We start from the raw sequence: 24,660 nt of genomic DNA, 5'->3' as shown, positions 1-24,660 counted from the left end.
GAAAGGAGCTTCTGGTCACTTTTCATTACTTTTCCTGCTGAAGGCAGCTGATTCCTGAAACATAAACATGACTTTGTATATGTTTGTTTTTCTCTAGGACAGATATGTGGATGTTTTTGAGGAAAACAAATCAGTGACCCTTGGCCATATCTTAGTCAGAATCTAGGCAGAAAACCAGACACATTCTAAATGGTTTAATTGAAAAGAATATAATGAAGGACTATTACAGAGGTGTGGGTGTGGTTCACGGAACTAATAATAGTAGTAAGCCTTTACAACCCTAGGCCTGAAGGGCACTGGAAGAGAATGGTATTATTAGAGACCCATGAGAGCTGTAGCCATGGAAAAGAGGCTTTGGTAGAGGCGGTATAATCTGAAGGCCATGATATGGCCCCAACTTTGGCCTAGTTCAAGCGGGAGAGGAGTGTAATTCATAGGCTGGTATTTCTTTCCTCCCTTCTTTTGATCTTATGACAGTGCTTCCCATTGGTCCAACTCAACAGGAAGCACAAGGCAAGGAGGTCCTGGTGATGTACTCATAAATGTCAGCTCCTAGGGCAGAGCATGGCAGAGAAGTGGAGAGAATGGATTTGTAGAGGGAAACCAAAAATATCTATTACAAACATTCTCTATGACCATAAATTTAGAAAAAGTCAGTAGAAGATAAGGAACTTAAAAATCACCATAAAACTACCTTTCTAATATTATCACCTTCCTATTCCAACATTTAACTTACTGAGTGTTCTTTCTGCCTAGTACTACTGGTTAGCAAACTTTTTTGGAAAAGGGTCTAATAGTAAATATTTTAGATTTTGAAACATAAGAGGCAAAACTGAATGTGTTACATTATATTGACATAACCACTTAAAATGTAATCATTTAAGCATATAAAATGCAGTCATTAAAATCCAGTGGGCTTGGGGCTCCTGGGTGGCTCAGTCAGTTGAGGGGCAGGATTCTTGATTCTGGCTCAAATCATGATATCAGGGTGGAGGGATCCAATCCCGCTTCAGGATCCATGCTGGGAACCTGCTTGGGATTCCCTCTGCCTCTCCCCACTTCTCTCCTCTCCCTCTCTTAAAAAAGAAAAAAGAAAAAAAAAATCCTGTGGCCATAGTTGTTCACCCTTTGGCCTAGAAAATCCTAGAAATCCTTCTCCTAAATTTTTGTTAGCCTACATTTTGTTACCCTATTTTTTTTTAATGTCCTGTCCATATAAAACCTCTTCCATGTGGCCTGTCAGACTGAGACTCTTTGAGTTATGAATGGAGGAAAATCCATTTTTACATGCTTGAGAGAGTAAAATTACCAGCTTAAATTTGAGAGGATGTTGGAGGTAGATCCCAGAATCCAGGAGCGGTAGGCATAGCAGCTATTCTGGGGACCTGGTTTGCTCTCATATCAGAACATGCCCTCTTTATCTCTCTTTGTCTTATCTTTGCTCGGTCTGCAGTTTGGTTTCATTGTTTACTAGTGAGCACAAAGCTTCCCCATAGAAAACATAAAGTACCTGTCCCTCTTTAGGCAAGAATCCCAGGGAAGTATACTGCTTGACCTGTATTGGTCACACACCCATCCTTAAACAGGTGTGGGTGGTGGTGGGTGTGGTGGCTATAGGGAGGTTCTAAGATTGCACACTCTTAGGAGAGGAGCCCACTGCTGAGGACGGAGTCCCGAAGAGAGGGAGAATTCTGTTGCCAGAAGATGCAGACAGGATGTCTATTTTTGGGAGAATAAAATGTCACAATTATAGTCCAATATGTGATAATGTCTGGAACGTCTGAAACACCCCCAGTACCTAACATCGCATTTGGTAGACAGTCATGCGTTTTTTGATGAATGAATGACTCAGTTCCTCCAGCTGGTTGTGAACGCTCTCTTCTCTAAACTGGCCCAGATATCAGCTGTTGTCTAGTTCTGTAGGTTGTATTAGAGGTTTTCCGAGTCCATATATAATCTTTCCACTAATCCCGGGAGGCAAGGAACGCCTGAGAGAGCCAGGCAGCAGGGAATCTCAGCCCGGAACCAGGGCACAGAATGCTGTAGACTCTGGTGACAATACCGGTCATATTCTGGGTAACCCATGTGGCCCTTTTGTTGAGGCCTTCAGGACACAAAGGCCCCGCCGACAGACGCGACCCTCCGAGGATAAGAGAGGCAGGGCCCGGGGGCGGGGGCACAGGGGGGCCCCAGCCTCGGGGGCGTCGCGCGGCACAAAGGAGACAGCAGGGAGGCGGCCGCGGGCGCCGATCTTCGCTCGCCAGCCACTCGCAGTTGCGGTTACAGACCTGCAGCTCCCCTCCTCCTCCCCACCCAGGCCCGCCCGCCTGCCCGCCTGCCCGCCCGCCTTTCTGTCTCCTCTCTCCCTCCGTACTGGACGGCCCGGGTTCATTTCCGGGCTCCGGAGATTTGGTATCGGTCGGGGCCGGGGGCGCGGGAGCAGGTGGCTGCGGCGGGGTGGCTGGGCTGCCAGCCTGGGGCGCCGGGCCGGGTCTCCGGTCGCCTTTGTCGCCAGCCCTTCCGCGGAGGCCGCTCCTCCCCCCGGTCGGCGCGCTGCCGGCCGGACTTTGCGCCGCGTCGGGCGCTGCTGCTGCGCGCGGGGCCGCGCTTGTGGCCAGCGGCGGCAAGGTAGCGGGCGGGGAAGAGGGCGGCGAGGGCCGGCCGGGACCCCGGCCCAACATGGCTGAAGTCACCATCGACCAGTCCAAGCTGCCGGGAGTCAAGGAAGGTAGGGGCCGGGGCGCGAGGCGCGCGGGGCCCCTCCCCTCTCCCAGCCTGGCTCTCTCCGGGCGGGGAACGTCGTCCTTTTGGCCCCCGAGGCCCTCGCGCGGGCGCCTCCGGTGCCCTGGCCCTGGCGCCTTGGTCGGGGACAGAATTGACTTGAGGCGCTACTGTGGTACCTTGGGCGAGTCACTACTTAATGAGCCCGATTTCTTCCCCCGAGCAAGTGGGGGGAGAGAGGACGGCACCACCCTCAGCAAGTGGTTGTGCAGAATGTTTTACCGCAGAGCAAAGCGTTGGTGAACGCTCGAGAGCTGGGTAAATCTGACTTATTTGTGTCCTTAAAAATCAAGGCCCAGCCTAGCTGGCTTGAAGGCTAGAAAGTGGGGAGGGGTTGATATTCAGTTCCTTGTGGAGCCTTTGTTTTGAAACTTGACTCTTTCCCTCCTTCTCTCCGCTTTAACTAGCCCAGCGGCTGGCTGGCTGACTTTCCCACCTCCCTCAAGGTTTAAAAGTTCAGTCTTGGCACGGCCCAGTGCGGGCAGGCTGATGGGAAGTTGCTATAAGCATTTTTTCTTAGAAAAAGCAGGGGCAAGGGGGAACAGGGGACTGACTGGTGACCTTGATTTTTAAGGGCTCTTTATTCTGATGTCCTGGGAAATTATGGTTGATTAGTACGGATCTGATTTAGCCACTGGCAAGTAGCCTTTTGACTTCCCTCCTCTGCTCTTGATTGTCTGCTCCAGGATCTAGCATTTTTTTGTTGAAATTGTAGGTGCTGGATCACCTTAACCTTTAGTTATCTTTGGCTCTTCTTTGGCCCCGGAAGTGTGGAAATCACAGAGTGCTATCCAGGCTTGCAAAGGTTGTCTTTGTTGTGAATGTCAATTGTTTCAGCTGAACAATGTGGCCTGGGGTGTCCTGGAAATGTGGAATTGAAAATAAGAATTTTTGCTTTCTTGGAACTGCATGTTTCAGTGACAGCTTGATTTGACTCTGATGGTCTTGTGGGTGTTCAGGCCCACCCCAAAATACCAAGTAGGCTTCACTGCTTTCTTTCCCAGAGTTCGGAACACTAGGAGATAGAGTCACTGGTTTTACGTAGAGTTTTTAATGGGGCCAGGCTTGCCCTATTGTTCCTGAAGGGTCTGAGAGTTTAGGCCTGAGATCTTTCAACCTTTCAATTTCCAGCTCGGCCATGGTGACTATTCAGGTATTCTCATGTAAATGTAGTTTTCACAGCAGTGTCAGGTCTGTTGCTTGAGTGGGAGGAAAAGCAGATAAGACTTTGAAAGTACTAGTCTCTGAGATTGGTTGTATTTAGACTTTTGGATTGGAGTTTTATGGACAGATATCAGTGTGTTGGATATCTCTAAAGAAAAAGTGACCCTATGTGATGTGTTGTGCTTTTTTGGGGGTGGACGATGGGTAGAGTGAACACTGGAATTCAAACACAACCTTAACAGGTTAAGTATTAATCATGTAGTGCTGTGATTTTACCCAGCCCCCTGTACCTGTTTGTGACCTGGAACAAACTTGAAACTCACTTTTTGAATATGCATTTGTATGACTCTTAGGTCTTCTGGTTTCTAACCAAAACATGAATGATGAATGATTTATTCTAGTACTTTCTTTCTCAAGGGATTCTAAAAAACACTTTCCATCTAAAAATGCAAGATGTTTCTATTCCTAAACTCTGGAATTTTAGCACATTCAAATTGGCTTTCACTTTGCATAATGTGGTGTTTGACGATCCAGTTTGCATGATAGGGTAAAGTGGGAAGGAAATTTGGTGTGGCTCTTTGATTAAGTTAGAATTAAATACTGATTGATTTCAAAGGTGGTTAGAAATTGTAGAGATCATTGTCTTTGTAAGCATCTGAATTTTCTGGTTCTAGGATCCTCAAAGGAAATGCTGTATTAGGCTAGGAACCTCCTAATGGGTGTAGTTTTTGACCTGAGATGCATTGAAGTCTAATAAAGGGTATCTTTTTGTAATATAACTCTTAATTATGGCCCAGTAATTCCCTAACAATGTCTTTGAACCCTAATTTAAAGAGAATAAAGCTGGTGCCCATGTTTCGGTAAAATACACACAGTTCTCAATACTGTTCTCAATACTGAAACTCCAACTCAGTTTGTAAAGGAAGTTTAGTGGTAAGTTGCTTAATATCCTGGCATAGATTTTTAAACTGTTTTTAAAATCCGTCTCCTCCACTTCTCCTTTCAATCTAAACTTTGGTAGATTCATATACAATTATGATTTGGGGTCATAGGGTGGATTCCAATGGAGATTAAAAATAATGCAATGGATGTCTGTGGCTTCACACTGCCTTTTCTTTGGGAGGGGTTGGGGAGCCCTGTGACCTTTGTTGTGAACATCTCAACAGAGGTCATGGGTAACTGCTGACATCAGGGAATATTTTAAAATTTTCTGTTCTATGTTAAAATCCAGTGCTTGCTTACTTACTTTTAAGGTGGTTGAAGATTTCATCATTTGGACAGACCTTTAAAAAAAAAGAAAATTACAGTAGTATTTTTACCTTAGGAAATCTCTTAAAGTAGGAGAAAAAGGGACACATTTGAATTCATATGTAGATGAAAGGAATTAAGTCTAGCTAAATGTCAACACACATCATTATTTCTGGTTTAAAAGCGAATTTGGAACACACATACTTTTTGTAATGCAATTACTGTTGCCAATGTTTAGGAATAGTCCTTTATTTCTCCTGAAACATTTGAACTTCTACCCAACAAGATTTGAAATAATTCCAGCCATTGTTTTCTTAAATCAGTAGATGTATAATTCAAATGCATCATGCAATTTGCAAATGTTAGACAAAGGTATAGTCAGGTCAGGTTCCAACAGTATTCTTTAAGTTTCTTAGTTTAGATCGGAACTGGGAGTATATTTTTCTAAAAAATGAATGCTTGTCTTCAGTTGGCAGACTTAGGTTTTTGGTCAGTTTTGGCTTCTTTCCTGAATTTTCTTTCTGACGCAATAGTCCAGACCCCTCACTTTCCTATTTGCCCCCTCCACTTAGATTCCCATATTGCTACTTAATTGGAGTGGCTCACTTATCATCATAATCTTGCTCCTTCTGTCTAACAGAGTTTTAACTCTTAAAATGTTGCTCTAAAAACTAATATTAGCCTGTCCATCAAAGCCATTTCTAGACTCTTAAACTTTTACCAACTCCTTTGTAATTATATAGGCATTTGAGTTTTTCCATTTATAGCCATTTAGCACAACACATCAGTTGCTACTGCCAGGCTTCTTATTTCTTCTCTTACAGTAGTAAGAAATGCATTATGTATTACGTGTTTGTACTACTCTTCAGATGGAAAGTTCCACCATCTCCAGAGTTCGTTAACTCTGTGTGTGTGCGTGTGTGTCTGAATCAATATACTTAGTGACTTATTTCTTGAAGTAAAAGCAGCTAGCTATTCTGAAAGAAAATCTTTTTCTTTTGTGAAAAATAAAGTTTAATAAATTTTCAGAAATATGTCTTGAAAGCACTGATTCATTTTAGGTTCAGAACACCCCAGTGGTATAATGAGGTAAATTAAATTAATGGCACACATCCAGAATTTTAAGGGGAAAGATACAAAATTAGGTCTGGTGCAGTAAATTAAGCAAGTTTTCCCAGAGATCTAAAGCGTACCATGCGCACGCTAGGCATGTAATGTGAAGGAAGTATCTGTCAGACATACAGCATCTGGCTCCAGGGCAAACTCATTTTCTCTCTTCAGAATTATACAGCAGGTTTTTGTTGTTGTTGTTGTTGCTGTTTTTTAAGGAGACAATGGCTGGATCTACCTGACTTGGGAGATCTGTATCTTATTTATCTTTCTTTACCCTCATCTGGCTTCAGGTCTTTCACATAGCCAGAAAATATTTAGCAAATATTTGCATATGTGAATGAATGAATGAATGAATATATTATTAAATGCTCCCTGTTGGTTCAGGAATCATACCTCTGTTGTAGTATATTATTATTATATATTAAAAATAATATCTTATATTCCTTTTCAGAGTCTAGGCTCTTAAAGGGCAGGGATAATGCCTTTTATCCATAGGGATTACAGATCATAGTGCCAGAATTAAATTTATTAAAGAAATACTTTTTTTTTTGTATAAAAACTTCTAATCTTTTTTCCCTAATGTTTATTTTCTCATAGGTGAATCTTAAAAATAGATTTTATTCTATGTAGATATGTATAACAAAAAGTGAAAAGAAAAAGAAAAAAGAATTCTATGCTTTTCTTCTGTCCTTGGAGGTAATCATTATTAAGAATAAAATTTTAGTGAAAACACCTAACAAATGCTCTTTTGTGGTTTTGATTTTTCTTTGAGTAATGGGTTTAAAGCACTTATCTCACAATTTGGAAGTTGGAAAGAATCTTAGATACATATTTTTTAAAAAGTGTTTATCTACTGGGGCGCCTGGGTGGCTCAGTGGGTTAAAGCCTCTGCCTTCCGCCCAGGTCATGATCCCAGGGTCCTGGGATCGAGCCCCACATCTGGCTCTCTGATCAGCGGGGAGTCTGCTTCCCTTCCTCTCTCTCTGCCTGCCTCTCTGCCTACTTGTGACCTCTGTCTGTCAAATAAATAAAGAAAATCTTAAAAAAAAAAAAAAAAAAGTGTTTATCTACTGTGTGCCACCTGTTATGCAAGGGTAGTTTCACAATAAAGCATGCCCTGTGGCGCATGGACATGATCTTCATTCACTGTAGTGGAGAGGCAGTTGTGTAGAGTTCAAGGAGTTGCTGTAAAGAACCCTCTAAATTTATACTGCACCCCAAGTGCCTCTAACATAAAGGAAAAAGGAAAACTCTTCCAGTTTGTTGCTATGTGCAAAGATGCAATGCTTTCTTGTTTGAATTAATTTTTAAAAATGGATATAACTATCATTTGTAAATTATGATTTTTAATAAACTATTTTTAAGTCATTGAATTTTTTTAAACTAATAGATACCTAAAGAACAACTTCTTCTATGTGTCAACTGTAAAATTAATTGATATTTAATCAAAGCATCTCAGAGTAGAAAGCATTAAAAACCACTGATCCCAACCAACCTCCTTATTTTCCAGAGGAAAGTCTTAGGGATAGAACGGGGAAGTGAGTGTACTGAACTGCTGAGGTTAAGTAGCTAGGAATTAGCACATTGGGGCTAGAATTAGAAACATTTAAAGCTGCAAATATTCTCTCCTATCTTACCTTCTCCTCCTCCCCCATTTTCTTTTTTTTTCCTACCACCTTTTCCCTTTTTCTTTCTTTTCCTCCTTCCCCTTGTCATCTCTCTCTTTTAAATTACTCTATAGATACATCAGATTAATTTTTACTGTTTTTCATTAATACTATCTTATGTTTAGAACAGTTGAATGAAAATAATGAGAACAATTTCAGTGATGTTTTGGCATTACTTTAGGGATAATTTTTGATATGAATGAGATAATATAGGCTTTATTTTTTAATTAAACCTTTTTTTAGGTTTTATTTTTGATTCATCAAATGAATTATTGAGTGAAGTGTGGGAAGTCGCACTCTTGCCTCAATGCTGTATTTAAAAAACAAACAAACAAACAAACTGTGAATGTTCTCTGCTGTATTCTACCTGATGGGGCTAAACTTTAAAGGCTTGGACACTTTGAACATATAGGGAAATAAACTCAAAGAAAGCTATAGGCCATGGTTTTTCCACACTCCTTGCCAGGGGTATAGGAGTTTTTATTGCAATAAATGAATTTGCCTTAGTGATAAAAAGCTATGTGATATTCTGCTAATAAAGAAAGCATTTATAGATACCACAAAACTTTAAGGAACTCTGCTTGAAATCCTAGTTTTCTAAGTACAACGAGCATATTTTTAAAATGAATCACTCTGAGTCATGGGGGAAAAACAAACCTATCCTAGCTGTATTTGCAGTTTCAGAAGTAGCTATGGAAGGTCTGTTGAATTAATATTTTTAACTGATGACCCACTTAAAGGTGACCTGTGCTTCAAAAGGTAAAATTAGGATACCCTAGATCTTGAATAAGACCTACAAAGGATAATTGGCTTATATATGCAGAAGGATCTTAGGGATTATTTAGTCCATTTATCCCCAGATGTTTGAATTTAGAAACCAGTGCAAAAGAGTTCCCAGATATTACCATTAGAAGTCATGACAAATGTGCACAAACATACACACACCCATTTATTTTACATCATTTCATTTACAAAAAATCCTCCACATACATTAAAGTATGTATGTATGCATATGATGGTTGGTAACCATGTACACTAACATTAAAACAGAGAAAAGTTTCTCATAAACCAGAACAAGGTGTAATCAGTTTTGTTTAAATATCAGTATTTTTTTCCTTTTTAGTCAGATTTACTGAGGTATAATTTATTTGCAGTAAAAACTCATCCTTAATTTACAGTTCTGAATTGTAACAAATGCATAGTCTTGTAATTATTGCGACAGTCAAGATCAGTACAGTTACATAACCCCCAAACTTCTCTACCCTTTTTCCCTGTCTCCCATTAGCCATTGATTTGTTTTCTGCCACTATAATTTTTTCCTTTGCAAAAATGTCATATCATTTGGCTCATACAGTAAGTACTTTTTTGAGTTTAGCTTCTTTCAGTTAGCCTAATGTATCTGATAGTATGTTGTTTGTATTAGTAATTCTGGTTGTTCTCATTGTTGAGTTCCAGTGTTTGGCTGTACCACAGTTAGCTTATCCATTCACTTGTTGAAGAACATTTGGGTTGTTTTCACTTTTGGTGGTTATAAAGTCCCTGTAAACATTTGCATAGAGAGGTTTTTTTGGTGAAAGAAAATTTTCTTTTCTTTTGGGTAAGCACTTATGGTGGGATTGCTGGGTCATATGGTGAGTGTACAGCTTTATAAGAAACTGCCAGACTGTTTTTCGAAGTGGCTGTACTATTTTGCATTCCCACCATCCCACCAGCTCTACTTGCTCTGCATCCTTGTCCACAGTTTGCATTTTGCATTGTCAAGGGTTTTTTGTTGTTGTTTTTGTTTTTTACTTTTAGCTATTTTAATAGGTGTATAATAATACATGTGGCTTTAGTTTGCATTTCTCTAATAACTAATGATATTAAGCCTCTTATCTTATGCTTATTTGCCAGTCTTACATATTTGTTGAAGTGTGTGTTCTAAGCTTTTGGCCCCTCTTAAAAAAATTATGCTGTTTTCTTTTTATTGAGTTTTGAGGGTTCTTTATACATTGTGGAGTCAGGTCTTATATCAGATATATATTTTGCAAATGTCAATGGTTTTTAAACTTTGGTGCAACATTAGACTGTTCATGATGGGAGCTTCACTATAAACACATTGCTGGCCCTACTAGATACCAGCTAAATCTCTTGGATGTGGTCCCAGGAGTCTGTAGTTTTTTTATACCCAGATTATACATTTGGATTTTCCCAATGCAGTATACTGACGAGAATACCGTGGTCACCCTAGTGCAGGAATCCTCTCTACTCTATAATTTCTCAAGTTTTTGTAGTGGCAACTCATTTCTCTGTCAGTGTTCAAGAATGTTGAGCAGGCTTTTTTTTTTTAAATCCCCCTCTCTAGTAATTGGAATTTGTTCCTCTAGGGTAGGGGTCTGTAAACTATGGACCATGGACAAATGCAGCCTACCTACTTCTTTGTTTTCACACAGCAGGTGAGCTGAGGATGGGTTTTATATTTTTTAATGGTTGAAAAAAAAGAGAAAGATTGATGACATATGAAAATGCTTTGAAATTCATATTTCAGTTTCTATAAGTAAAGTTTTATTGGAACAAAACCATGTTCATTGTTTACATATTGCCTGTGTCTGCTTTCACGCTACGAAGGCTGAGATGAGTAATTGCGGCAGGGACCATATGACCAGCAAAGCTTAAACTTTTTATTATCTGGTACTTTATAGGAACAAATAGTAGGTTTTGCGGGACCATTTTTGATGAAACTTTAAAAAACATCCTTATTTAACTTTTTTTTTTTTTTTTGATATTCATTTGTCACCATGAGCATCCATTACAACTTTTCTTTAATATGTCGGTGTCGTTGACTATTGCTGACTGTATTCCTATGATAGTGTGTTTTAGATTGATAGTGACTTTTAAAAATATAGACAAATCCTGATTTTTCTTTTTTTTTTTTTGGAAGAATATATTTACACTCTCTATATATTTCTAGGTACTTAAAAATTGATTCTCTAGATAGAAGCCATGTGTAAAGAGTATTTCGTATGTCAGCTCTGAGTAAGGGTCTGTGGGCTTTCATGAATGAATTGGATGAGTAAACAGATTCAGTTTTTTAAATAATTTGATTTTTAGCTTACTGCTTATCACTGGCTCTCTTCAAAATGTGTTACTGACTTTTGCATGAAGGAAGTGTTACTTAGTCTTCTTAGAAACTTCTATCAGAAGTACCTAGGTTGACCATTAGGTTTCGAAAGTTTAGTGTGTGAGGAGTGTTTCCAGTCTCAACACAGCTCCTCAGTGACCAAATATCAGGGGAGTCTCCACTGGACTTTTGGCTTTTATTTTTCTAATGAGTCATAAAAGCTGAGTCACTTAATCCATTAACTTTACTCCGGGATTTTTAACTGCAAATAGAAAAAGTGTGAGTGGCTTATAAGGGTATCTTTCCTTCTTCACTGCCCCTCAATCAACAACATTTTTTTCCTGTCTTTTTTTTTTTTTTTTTAATTGACTGTGTAGAGGAGTCCGTAGTTTATTGCATTAATTACGTTAATGTTTTAGGAGCACTTTCCTATCAAATGCTTTAAAATATTGTTTTTTTTTTTCCTTTAATATTATGAGGGTCTGTAAAATACAGAATGTTAGGGTTTGACAAATACTTTCAAAAAGACTTTGTTGTCTAGATGGGAAACCTGAAGTAGAGAAAGAGAAAGACTTGATTAAGATTGTTATCATCCCATCTGTACTACTTGAGCTTGCTCTAACATCTGGGCCAACAGCTATTTGGAAAGAACTGCCCATTCTCAATATCTGTATTTACAGATCACTTTCTGGCTTTGCCTACAAAAGGTCCCTTATCTTATCCCTGATGGCTGGATTTTAACTGGACTTGTCTGCTTCTCTTGTTTTCCTAGGTTTCCATGGTCAGACCTTATTTCAAATAGGGCTTTAGTGGACCCACAAAGCATTTCTTCGTATCTTTTTATAGTTATCTCATTAGAGCTTCACAGAGCCGATCTTCAAAAGGTCATCTTGGCTATGTGTGTATGTTGGAGAGGAGAGATTGGAGGTTTAGAAATGATTAGGGAGTTATGGGTAGACCCCAGTTTACTGTGCTTTTAACATCCCTGAAGTCCAGGAACTTCGTGTCAGTGACTCTCAAGCTTCCCATACTAGGAAAACTACTAGGCTTAAGACAGGGTTGCCACAGAATTTATAGGCCAAACCCAGACACTTTGTGAGTAAAAAGGAGGATTCTAATAAATTCATCAGAGTAAATGGATACTGGTGATCACGCAGCTAAAGAGACATTGCTGAAATACCATGGGCAGTTGGATGTGATTACTGAGTGAAGTCCTTACTACAAAGCCTCTTCTGGATATGTGAAGTTTTCATTGGCACTTAAAACCTGGAGGGTACCTGTCTACCACAGATTGTCTCCAGATTCTAAATTTGTTTTCTGTTTCATAATTGGTTACTGTGTAAAACATGAAAACTTGCTCTCTAGATTGTAGAACAGAAATGACTAGGGTGTTGTTCAGCTATTCATATTTGGGTTAATCAACATTTTTTTTTTTTAAGTTTACTTTCTCTTCCCTATTTTTTAAAAATATTTTATTTATTTATGTGACAGAAATCACAAGTAGGCAGAGAGGCAGGCAGAGAGAGAGGAGGAAGCAGGCTCCCTGCTGAGCAGAGAGCCCAATGTGGGGCTTGATCCCAGGACCCTGGGACCATGACCTGAGCTGAAGGCAGAGGCTTTAACCCACTGAGCCACCCCAAATTTCTCTTCCCTATTTATGGGTTCTCTCCCTATGTTCCCCACAAAATGTGGGGAACAGATGTTGAAAAGATTTATGCCAATTGAAGGGAGGTAAGAAATGCAGATGTTTCTAATCCCTGTTTACTTGGCAATATGTGATATGTCTCTCATTTTCTTTTTCATTTTAAATATAGAAGGAGGCTACATTTTTACTCTATACACCTCTGCCAAGCATCTTTTTAGTAATTGAGCTCCTCCTATAATTATTTTGCAGTATTTGCTCTAGTTTACTGAAATATTAAATAATTCTTCCTCATTGAAATCAGACTTACAGTATAAAATTTAACTTCAGCAGACTGACTTCTTTCTAAAAGGAAATACCCTCAACCTAGACTTGTAAGACCTGGTTTCATATCTCCTATTTACCACCTATTAGGTTTAAGAACTTAGAGATAATACTCCGTATCTCTAAGCTTTGGTTTTATTATCAGCTTATTGGAGATAATGTATACTGTGCCTAATACATGGGCTTGTGATGACAGTTAACTGAAGAAATGGATATGAAAACTTTCTGTAAAATGTAGTGGTATGCAATCAAGCTTGACATTACTATTCAAGTCGCCTTGTAATACTTTGAGTTTTTCACTTCTTCCAGACTGTTGTTCCTGTGAGCCCTGTTGCCCTGCCTGGAGTTTCCTTCTACACTATCCAAATCTGCCTATTTCAACACCCCACCAGGCCTCTCTCAAGTGCTCATTTTCTGTTAAGTCTGCCCTGCTTCTTTTTGTAATTTCTTCAAGCCTCTTTGAACTACTTATTTCTGTAAGCAACGTGTATCATTCTCTGTATTAATTTACTCCCTTTCTCTTAACATGAGACTGGTTGCTGACGAATTTCAATTTCTTTTTTGGATCCTTACATATGAGAGATACTCCAGAAAACTTATCAGACTGTCTGACAGCTTGTGCTCAGTGGGCAGACTAACCTGAGCTAACTGAACTAATGACACTAGATTAAGACCTATTATTTGCGTGAATTCACTGGGGTAGGAATCGAGGACAAGGAACAAGTCGCTTTTACTTTTTGTTGTCTTTTTTTCCATTTTTCAAATTTCCATAAGATGTTGATTGGTATCAAAGTTAAATCAAGGCCTAAACACACAGTAATTTCCTTTGCAGACAGTGAGCTTGCTTGTTTATGGATTGACTTTAGTTATGTAAGATAATGCTGATATTTGCATATATTCCAGGAATGTTATATAGTATCATTTTGTCACTGTTACTAGAGCATCCAGTTAAGTTTAATAGATGATGTTAGGTTCCATTCAGAATTTTTGTTTGCTATTTTTCTCTCAGATTAATTTTGACATAAAGGGAGCAAGGTTCTTATAAATCTTTAACTAAACAGATAAGCATAATATGTATTCTTAAAGTTTTTGAATACAAGGGGAGCTAACTGAAAAATCTGAAAGTTTTGGGTTGGAGACTAAAGGGATGGATGTACAGATTGCAAACTCGGAGTGGTTTATGATCAAAAGAAGGTGGGAAAGCACGAGCAAGAAAGAGCTCAAAGAGTTTTTGCTTTGGGCATGGATATGTCCAATTGTGCTTAATTTGGAATGGTTGTCTAACTTAAGGTGCACTGTTTAGCCTCTTTCAGCTTCATATGATATATTAGGAGGTGACACTGCTTTCAAAACAGGCAGTGCTGTAAAAAACACATTTATGCTTAGAGGCAGCTATTATTTCAATTAAAAAACAAACAAAAAGACAACTATCATATGATCTCCCTGATATGAGGAAGTGGTGATGCAACATGGAGGCTTAAGTGGGTAGAAGAAGAATAAATGAAACAAGATGGGATTGGGAGGGAGACAAACCATAAGTGACTTTTAATCTCACAAAACAAACTGAGGGTTGCCGAGGGGAGGGGGTTTGGGAGAAGGGGTTGGGATTATGGACATTGGGGAGGGCATGTGATTTGGTGAGTGCTGTGAAGTGTGTAAACCTGGTGATTCACAGACCTGTACCCCTGGGGATAAAAATATATGTTTATAAAAAATTAAAAAATTATAAAAAAAAAAAAAAAAACAAACAAAATAATTTTGACTCCTTAAAAAAACCATGAAGCAAGTAAATCCTGTAGAGCAGAAAGGATTTGGAGAAGCTGTCTTCCTGTTCACAAATGCAGGCAGCCCCTGATTTTCTTTAACTTCCTCTGCAGGGGAATGACATGATAACCAAGTACACTGTAGAATGTACTGAAGCCAGTTTCAGTAGCATTGCAGAGAGAAATCCAAGACATTTTAAGAACATATTCCACTTGAACTTGAAACATTTGGTGATCTTTCAGAAGCATGATGAATATGGCGAGTGCTCACTTTCCCTGGTTGTACTGTGATCATCTGGCCCTGCATAAACCTTTTAGTTAATGGCACAGTTCACATTCATATTCGTTGGACAATAAATGACTGATAACATGGTCTAATTTTACGCTGATACTGAACATTTTGTGAGAATTGCTAGTTGAAATAGGAAAAGAGTACCTTTTTTTTTTTTTTTTTTTTTTAAATAAGGCACCAGATTAAATGAAAGGTTGTTTTAAGATTTATTGGTCATTGAAGCTTCTATATGGAGGAATAAAAGCAGATGTTTGCCATTTTGTATTGCGGAAATAGTTGAACCATCAGCAACAATGAAGAAAGCAGTATTTGGTGCAGGAGAAAGCACAACAGTTATTCTGTAGGGTAGTCTTTTTACAGGCTGTGATGATCACATTTTAGATGATACGCTTGTGTCCAAGAGACAAGTATATATAACTTATTCTGAATCAAGTACATTTCATGCAAGCCTGTGTCTAAGTTGGATGAATCCTCTTTTTTAAAAGATATTTATGTGAGAGAGAGGGAGTATGCGCCAGTGCGAGAGAGAGTTGGTGGAGGGAAGGGCAGACGGAGAAGCAGGTTCTCCCTGCTTCACTGAGCAGGGAGTCGGACATGGGGCTTGATCCCAGGACCCTAGGATCATGATCTGAGCTGAAGGCAGAGGCTTAACAGACTGAGCCACTAGGAGCTCCAAAGTTGGATAAAGTCTTAATTTGGACTGTTTCCTTATAGCTAAGGACATTGAGGTTCTGATTTGGAAAGTGACTTGTCAGAGGTCACTTGGTGAGCTATTGACGGAAGCAGAACTAAAATTCTTTCAGGTGTCTAGGATTAAAAACTGGGCTCTTTGTACTTGTGTGTTTCTTATATGGTACAGTAAAGACATACTTCTATACATTGGGCAAGAAATATCCATATTTCTTTTTTTTTTTTTTTCATATTTCTTCCAGTAAAGATGTCAAAATGGCAGAAAGTCTTCAGTAGAACAACGTAAAGAATAGAAATTAGGAAAATCCATCTAGTTTTAGGCATGCACTGTTTTAAATTTGTATGTTAGTGTGTGTATATTTTGACCAACTATACCTCTACTTAACAGTCCACCCTCCTATCATTCTTGATGTTGATTAAACTCTTAATTACATAACTTTCTTATATAATTCTACTTTGCTTTCTAACTCTGGACATTCAATTGAAAAAAAAAAGTTTGAAGTGATGGAGATTTTTCAACATTTTATACATACTGATTTTCCTTTGACTCAGGCCCACAATATGTGTAGGAAACATCCTCCTTTAGTTGGACATAGTTTAGAAAGAGCTATAGAAATGTAGTAAGCTGTTGATTACAGTTTAATTCTTTGCCAGGAAACATTTCTACACACCATAAGGTGAAGCAATGATTGCATATTCTATAATGGATTGTATGCTAGACAAGTGACTAGATCTGTGTTAATCAGTGACTTAGTTAAGGGACCTGATTGGAAGAAAAATACTTAATGGAAAATAACTATGGGACATAAGAATTCCTTAATTCTGATGCTGCCAATAATAATAGGTTCCATGGGGCACCTGGGTGGCTCAGTGGGTTAAGCCGCTGCCTTCGGCTCAGGTCATGATCTCAGGGTCCTGGGATTGAGTCCCGCATCGGGCTCTCTGCTCAGCGGGGAGCCTGCTTCCCTCTCTCTCTCTCTGCCTGCCTCTCCATCTACTTGTGATTTCTCTCTGTCAAATAAATAAATAAAAATCTTAAAAAAAAAAATAATAGGTTCCATGTATTGAGTTTCCTTTTATTGAGTGACAGGTGTGGTGTATTCCTTGGCCCCTCATGTATCTAATTTAGTTCTCAAGACATTTATTCTCATTTTACAGAGAAGGAACCTTAGGCTCAAAGAGATTAAATAACTTGCCCAGAGTTTTATAGCCATTTAAGTAAGCCATATTTGAATCCTGATCTCTATAGCTCCAAAGTTGAGGGGTTTTTTTTTCCCCCTCTGAAATACTCTTCACACAGTAGGAAAAGTCCAAAATGGAATAATGTTGCCACTTTATATATTCTTTATTTTTGTGTTAAGGAAGAAATCTCAGCTTTCTGCTTATTGGAATTTACCTTTATGCTTCAGGTTTTGCTTTCTTCCCATAGTAGTGGCTGTGTTTCCAGCTTTTTTTAGTGAACTTTCAAAAGTTCACATCTAATTTTTAAATACCACTAAAGTGAATACAGGTTTTTCTCAATATAATGATAATAATAATGATGATGATGATAATGGTGGGGGCTCCTAGGTGGTACAGTTGGTTAAGTGTCCGACTCTTGGTTTTGGCTCAGGTTGCGATCTCAGGTTCTTGAGATCAAGCCCTACACCAGGCTCTATGCTTGGGGAGTCTGCTTGAGATTCTCTCGCCTTCTCCCTCTGCCACTCCTTCTTGTGTGCACAGGCTCTCTCTAAAATAAATAAATAAATCTTTAAAAAATAAAGTAAAATATTCCCTCTGATGAACTACATAGAGAGCCAAAGTGGTTGACAGAATTACTTTTTAAACTCTTGGCACAACTCCCTGTTATCAGGATAGGGATTTTCTAGGAGTGCTTTGAAACATAGGCTAACTTCTTTCAGTTTACTCTTGGGTTGCTTCCTTCTGTACAGACAGTATTCTGATTTAAATGTAAGCCTACTTGTATTATTATTAGGAAGATAAATCTCTTGATCTTCTGGGGAGGCATTCCGCTAAATTCTAAAACGGTACCCATGATCTCAAGATAACTTGAAAACATGTCTGGTTAGTAAAGGCGACCAATTATTGAGCATATGGCAGCATATCTGAGTAAAATTCCAAAAATCTCAAGATTTACCTATTTGTTTTTTGTTCATACTTTTGGATTTATATGGTCTAAGATTACTGGAATCGTGTGTAGAGTTCTGACAAATGGTTACCAGAGTGGAACTGCAAGTAGTACAGTTTGCTTTAAGGGAACAAGATTTAGGAGAATCTTTTCACCATGCCTGCTTACCCCATGGCTGTTAATTGAAACAGAATTTTGTGTGTGGGGGGGATTTTGAGTATTACTCTTGATTTTGTTTTAAATTTTATTTTTTTAGCGAGATGGAGTGAGAAGGGTAGAGGGAGAAGGAGAGAATCTGAAGCAGACTCCATGCTGAGCAGAGCCCTCTCGGGGCTTGATCTCATGATCTGAAATCAGGAGTCAGAGGGTTAACCAACTGAGTCACCAAGGTGCCCCTTACTCTTGATTTTTTGAAATTGAAATGTGTTTGCTAATCCTAATAGGAAAGAAAGTGCCAGCTAAAGTATCTCCTTGCAGAAGAGAAGTTGAAAGTGGAAATATCTGACTCAGGGTAAATAGAATTTGCAGTAGCTAGTACTTAAGGAAACTCTCTTGTCATATGAAGCCAATAAACCAAAATGGTTTTCTTTCCTTGGTGTAAACTTGTACTTAAGTTGGGTTGGATATGATCTTTTGGGTTTTTAATGGGCATGACTGGGTTTATCCTACTAGGGTTTAAGGAGATGGGTGGCTTTTCTTTCTAGGCTAAGGCAAACAGAGAAACCAAAACCATTTGAGGGCTGCCAAACCATTTGAGGGCTTAAGTGCCAGGAAGAGTGCCATTCAAGTAGTGGAACAACAGAAGGTTGAAGTTTCTTTAGGGATACATGCAATCAAAATAAAAGCAATAAATTCTTACAATCTGGATATTCTTAGTGGAAAATTGCTTTGAAAAATTCTGTCTGCTGCTGGCTAATCTAAGGGTATTTAAGTATTTTGGGTATTGTGAGGTCTCCTTGTGGTTATCAAAGGTCCGTCGTTTTCTACATAGAAATTCTGACTATCTTCATCAGAATAACTTGTGAATACTTTTTTTTTTAATGTATAAATTTCCTGTAGTACTGAAGTACTTATAGTGGTTGCTGTCACACCCATATTTCAGGTAGGCAAATGGAAGTTATATTAATTTGTTCAAGATTATTCATCTAGTGAGTGTTAGAGCCAAGACTGTAATCTCAGTGAGAGTACTTAGTTATACTGTACTGCATTTTTATGAAGTGAGTATTCACTGAATACAAGCGCTCTATGTAGTATATTGCAGAAAACACTTCATTTTCTAAATATAATTTTTAAAAAGATTTTATTTATTTGGGGGTTTGCTGGGGAGGAGCAGAGTGGGAGGGAGAGGGACAAGCTGACTCTGTGCTGAACAGAGAGCCCGATGCACTGCTGAATCCAGGACACTGAGATCATGACTTGAGCCAAAACCAAGACTCCAAAGCTTAGTGGACTGAGCCACCCAGGTACCCTTTTAAGTGTAATTTGGTAGTCATCTTTTTATGTTCAATTAGGAAACTTTAAATCCATTTAAAAAATAAACTGAATCATTTTAAAGCAGGAATGATTTCTTTTAAATATTTAGCTGCTGTGTAAATTCATGTATTTCTGAATTGTTCTGAAGTGGAATGTCCACTTAAAATGTAATTGTTCTTTAAGGAGTACACTAAAGACAGTAAACTTAGGAGAATCTTCACCACCTTTCAACAGTTTAATTTTACAAGTTCATTTGAGAGTCACAAATGTACATTTGCTTATCAGAATGTGAAGTTCTTCAGTGTTTGGTAAATATATATTAGTGATCTGGTGGGTTTATTCAGTAGCAGGTTTATTTCCCAGAATTGAATTCCTTTAAATGTATTATCCTTTCTGAGTGGAGATTTGCTTACTTTGTTTCTGTGACATATTATCTACAGAGTAGTTGTTTGATAAATGTAGAACAACTTTTGATTTTTTTCACTCTGCTGAAGTTAGCAAAACCATTGTTACTTCATAGCTGAAGAAAAAGAGAAATACCGTACAAGGATTTTGAAGATAAATCAGTGGCTAACACAAAACCAATAATATATTCAAAATCTTTGGTTGCCCATACTGGTAAAGTAAGCTCCATCTGTTGTTTTAAATATAAATGCCTATGCACGTGTGTGTACATATACCATGAATGATTAAAATGGCCTTGAATGCTACTGAATGATCCGGTTGTCTAAGTTAGCAATAACTTATCTATCACACTGTGATTATTGTTTAGTGCTGTCCAATAGACTTTCTGTGATGGTGGAAGTGTTCTACATTCCACATTGTCCAAAATGGTAGGCATAAGCCCCATATAATTATTTAGCACTGAAAATGCGGCTGGTAAGAATAACTAAATTTTTTAAATTTAATTTTAGTTAATTTGAAAAAATAGCTACATATGAGTAGTGTGTACCATATACAGTATAGGGAAAAGATTGTAACCCTAGTGGGTAGAATAATGATGGATCAGTAGAACATACAGATTTGGTCTAGTTTGAGGAAATACTTTCTAACATGGGTTCCAACGTTGGATGATGTAGATGTATATCATACGGGGTTTTGAAGAGAACCTCACTTATGATCACTTGGTGAGAATGCAAAGACAGAACCCAAACACCAGTTTGTTGGGAAGGCAGACCAAGTGACCTCTGGGTTGAGCTCATTTTGAGATTATGGGATGCTTCTTAAGAAGAAAGGAAGCTCAGTTTCAGTGATTTGCATTAGTATTTAGATCTTCTTTTTCTGAAAATAGACAAGGTCTGAGTTGTAACTTTTCTTGAGTAGCTTTTTTTGTTACTTCCAACACAAAAGTTTGATTCAGAGTACCAATCCTTAAAGCTGATGCCTGCAAACATAGGAAACTTGTAAGGTTGCCTGTTTGTGGATATTTTTATCCTTTATGATAACTTGAGTCAGATATTTCCTTATGGGAAGTCTTACCCGACAGTTCTATAAGGATGGGTAAATATTGCTCTGTTTCTACCCTGCTACCTTCCCTCCTCCCACTTTCTCACTGTTCCTCTCATTCTCAGTCTTTTGCTCTGTCAGATGGAAATTTCTGACTCAGCCATTTTCACTTTTCCAATAAGTTACCCAGTTACTCTGTGGTCTCTGATAATGATGTAGATGGTTTGTGATATTAAAGTAGTACTTCTCGTTTGAGGACTTCTATTATCTCAGCATTTTCAAAACCCACTTGCCTGCAATCTAGTGTGTCTGTGGTTAACTATAATATAACTACTTGCCAAACAAGTGGTTTGGATTACTAGGGTTTTCATTTAACTTTGAATTTGGGGGGATTAGGAAAAAGAAAAAAAAAGTCAGGAACCGATTTTAATAAGTTACATCAGAGTGAAATGTTGGGATTAAATAAGTTGTTTTGCTTTTTAAAATGTCTCTTTACTATGCTCAGTCCTGTGCTTTTGTTGAAGATGGGTGTGTGTGTGTTTGTAGGCACATGTTTAAAAACTCATGCTTGAATTATTGATGATGTCCATTATATAATTTAGTGCTTCCTATTTAAGTTCTAGCATTACAACACTTTAGTTTCACGTTTGCTGCCAGGAAAACATTTCTATTTGGTGAAGAATTGGTGTTCTTTCTTTTTTAGATGATGAAAACTGAGCAACTTTCATAGTTCTCTGCTTGCTTTGGTTCTCAGGAAGAACAGATACAAATTGGGGGTCTATGTAGAGTTTATATTTGCTAACATACTTTTTTCCTTAATAGTAACAAAAAAAAATTTTGATTCTGTAACCGTAAGGAAACAGTATAATTAAACTGAATCAAGAAAACATTGCTAGTGCAGCTCATTTTTTTCCTAGTAAATATTTGTTTCAATGTTTAGAGCTGAAAGCTAGATTAAAAACATATATTTTATTATAAAATACTTTTAAAAGGATTATAAATAATAAGACTTCCCTTCATGGTAGGTAAATTGGAGAATATAGAAATGCTTAAAAATGGGGCACCTGGGTGGCTCAGTGGGTTAAAGCCTCTGCCTTCGGCTCAGGTCATGATCTCAGGGTCCTGGGATCGAGTCCCTCATCAGGCTTTCTGCTCAGCAGGGAGCCTGCTTCCTCCTCTTTCTCTGCCTGCCTCTCTGCCTGCTTGTGATCTCTCTCTGTCAAATAAAATCTTAAAAAAAAAATCTAAAAATGCTTAAAAAATAAAATGAATGATATTATAATTCTGTAGTACATAATCAGTACTGGGATTTTGATGTTTACCCTTCCTAATATTTTATGAAGTTGAAAAGACAGGTATGTCACCTATAGTCAGAAAGGCTCACAGGATTAGCCCATATAATGGAGAGTATCTTTACTTGTGCCTAGTTCCTATGATAAGCTGCATGAGTAGTCATCTATCTATAGGGTGTGTAAAACAACAATTTTCAAAGTGCCATTGTTTATACAAATCACACCCATCTACCCAAAGCTGGAAATAAGATCAGTGGATAAATTCTATAGATTGGCAGACTTTATCTATCTGAAGACTATTTTACTTATAGTTATTTACAGGGGGACTGCATTGAAAGGGAATGGGGGACTTTGTTGAATGGAAGTGGGCATCTTGGGGCTGAAATATTTAAGAGGATGGTTATTTGGGCAGGATAAGGCTGGACTCAACAACTGCTAAAGCCCTTTCTGATAATCAGTTTCTATAATTTTAAGAAAGTGATGAATCAGCACATTTTTTTTTTTAAGGTTGGTAATTTTATTATTTTAACATTGTAGTTCACATTATTCTTGATTATGTTTTTTTTTTAATTGTTAATTTTTTATTTTTTATAAACATATATTTTTATCCCCAGGGGTACAGGTCTGTGAATCACCAGGTTTACACACTTCACAGCACTCACCAAAGCACATACCCTCCCCAATGTCCATAATCCCACCCCCTTCTCCCAAACCCCCTTCCCCCAGCAAACCTCAGTTTGTTTTGTGAGATTAAGAGTCACTTATGGTTTGTCTCCCTCCCAATCCCATCTTGTTTCATTGATTCTTCTCCTACCCACTTAAGCCCCCATGTTGCATCACCACTTCCTCATATCAGGGAGATCATATGATAGCTGTCTTTCTCTGCTTGACTTATTTCGCTAAGCATGATACGCTCTAGTTCCATCCATGTTGTCGCAAATGGCAAGATTTCATTTCTTTTGATGGCTGCATAGTATTCCATTGTGTATATATACCACATCTTCTTGACCCATTCATCTGTTGATGGACATCTAGGTTCTTTCCATAGTTTGGCAATTGTGGACATTGCTGCTATAAACATTCGGGTGCATGTGCCCCTTTGGATCACTACGTTTGTATCTTTAGGGTAAATACCCAATAGTGCAATTGCTGGGTCATAGGGCAGTTCTATTTTCAACATTTTGAGGAACCTCCATGCTGTTTTCCAGAGTGGCTGCACCAGCTTGCATTCCCACCAACAGTGTAGGAGGGTTCCCCTTTCTCCGCATCCTCGCCAGCATCTGTCATTTCCTGACTTGTTGATTTTAGCCATTCTGACTGGTGTGAGGTGATACCTCATTGTGGTTTTGATTTGTATTTCCCTGATGCCGAGTGATATGGAGCACTTTTTCATGTGTCTGTTGGCCATCTGGATGTCTTCTTTGCAGAAATGTCTGTTCATGTCCTCTGCCCATTTCTTGATTGGATTATTTGTTCTTTGGGTGTTGAGTTTGCTAAGTTCTTTATAGATTCTGGACACCAGTCCATTATCTGATATGTCGTTTGCAAATATCTTCTCCCATTCTGTCAGTTGTCTTTTGATTTTGTTAACTGTTTCCTTTGCTGTGCAAAAGCTTTTGATCTTGATGAAATCCCAATAGTTCATTTTTGCCCTTGCTTCCCTTGCCTTTGGCGTTGTTCCTAGGAAGATGTTGCTGCGGCTGACGTTGAAGAGGTTGCTGCCTGTGTTCTCAAGGATTTTGATGGATTCCTTTCGCACATTGAGGTCCTTCATCCATTTTGAGTCTATTTTTGTGTGTGGTGTAAGGAAATGGTCCAATTTCATTTTTCTGCATGTGGCTGTCCAATTTTCCCAGCACCATTTATTGAAGAGGCTGTCTTTTTTCCATTGGACATTCTTTTCTGCTTTGTCGAAGATTAGTTGACCATAGAGTTGAGGGTCTATTTCTGGGCTCCCTATTCTGTTCCATTGATCTAGGTGTCTGTTTTTGTGCCAGTACCATGCTGTCTTGATGATGACAGCTTTGTAATAGAGCTTGAAGTCCGGAATTGTGATGCCACCAACGTTGGCTTTCTTTTTCAATATCCCTTTGGCTATTCGAGGTCTTTTCTGGTTCCATATAAATTTTAGCATTATTTGTTCCATTTCTTTGAAAAAGATGGATGGTACTTTGATAGGAATTGCATTAAATGTGTAGATTGCTTTAGGTAGCATAGATATTTTCACAATATTTATTCTTCCAATCCAGGAGCATGGAACATTTTACCATTTCTTTGTGTCTTCCTCAATTTCTTTCATGAGTACTTTATAGTTTTCTGAGTATAGATTCTGTGTCTCTTTGGTTAGGTTTATTCCTAGGTATCTTATGGTTTTGGGTGCAATTGTAAATGGGATTGACTCCTTAATTTCTCTTTCTTCTGTCTTGCTGTTGGTGTAGAGAAATGCAACTGATTTCTGTGCATTGATTTTATATCCTGACACTTTACTGAATTCCTGTATAAGTTCTAGCAGTTTTGGAGTGGAGTCTTTTGGGTTT

At 38.5% G+C, this 24,660-nt stretch overlaps 1 protein-coding gene across 2 annotated transcripts in view; it reads left to right on the top strand.

Moving 5' to 3' along the window:
* The first annotated feature begins 2,558 nt into the window (after positions 1 to 2,558).
* The window catches only part of CCDC50 (coiled-coil domain containing 50), a 78,658-nt gene continuing 56,556 nt past the window's right edge, over positions 2,559 to 24,660 (top strand). For both annotated transcript variants that reach the window (XM_059163137.1, XM_059163136.1), the window contains exon 1: positions 2,559 to 2,728. In XM_059163137.1, coding sequence (XP_059019120.1) covers positions 2,680 to 2,728 — 49 coding nt within the window. In that variant the 5' untranslated portion in view covers positions 2,559 to 2,679. The remainder of the gene's footprint in view (positions 2,729 to 24,660) is intronic.

Source organism: Mustela lutreola, chromosome 2, assembly GCF_030435805.1.
Source record: "Mustela lutreola isolate mMusLut2 chromosome 2, mMusLut2.pri, whole genome shotgun sequence".
NCBI lineage: Eukaryota > Metazoa > Chordata > Mammalia > Carnivora > Mustelidae > Mustela > Mustela lutreola.
Note: the sequence above shows the minus strand (reverse complement) of the source record. Positions and strands in the feature narration are given on the sequence as shown.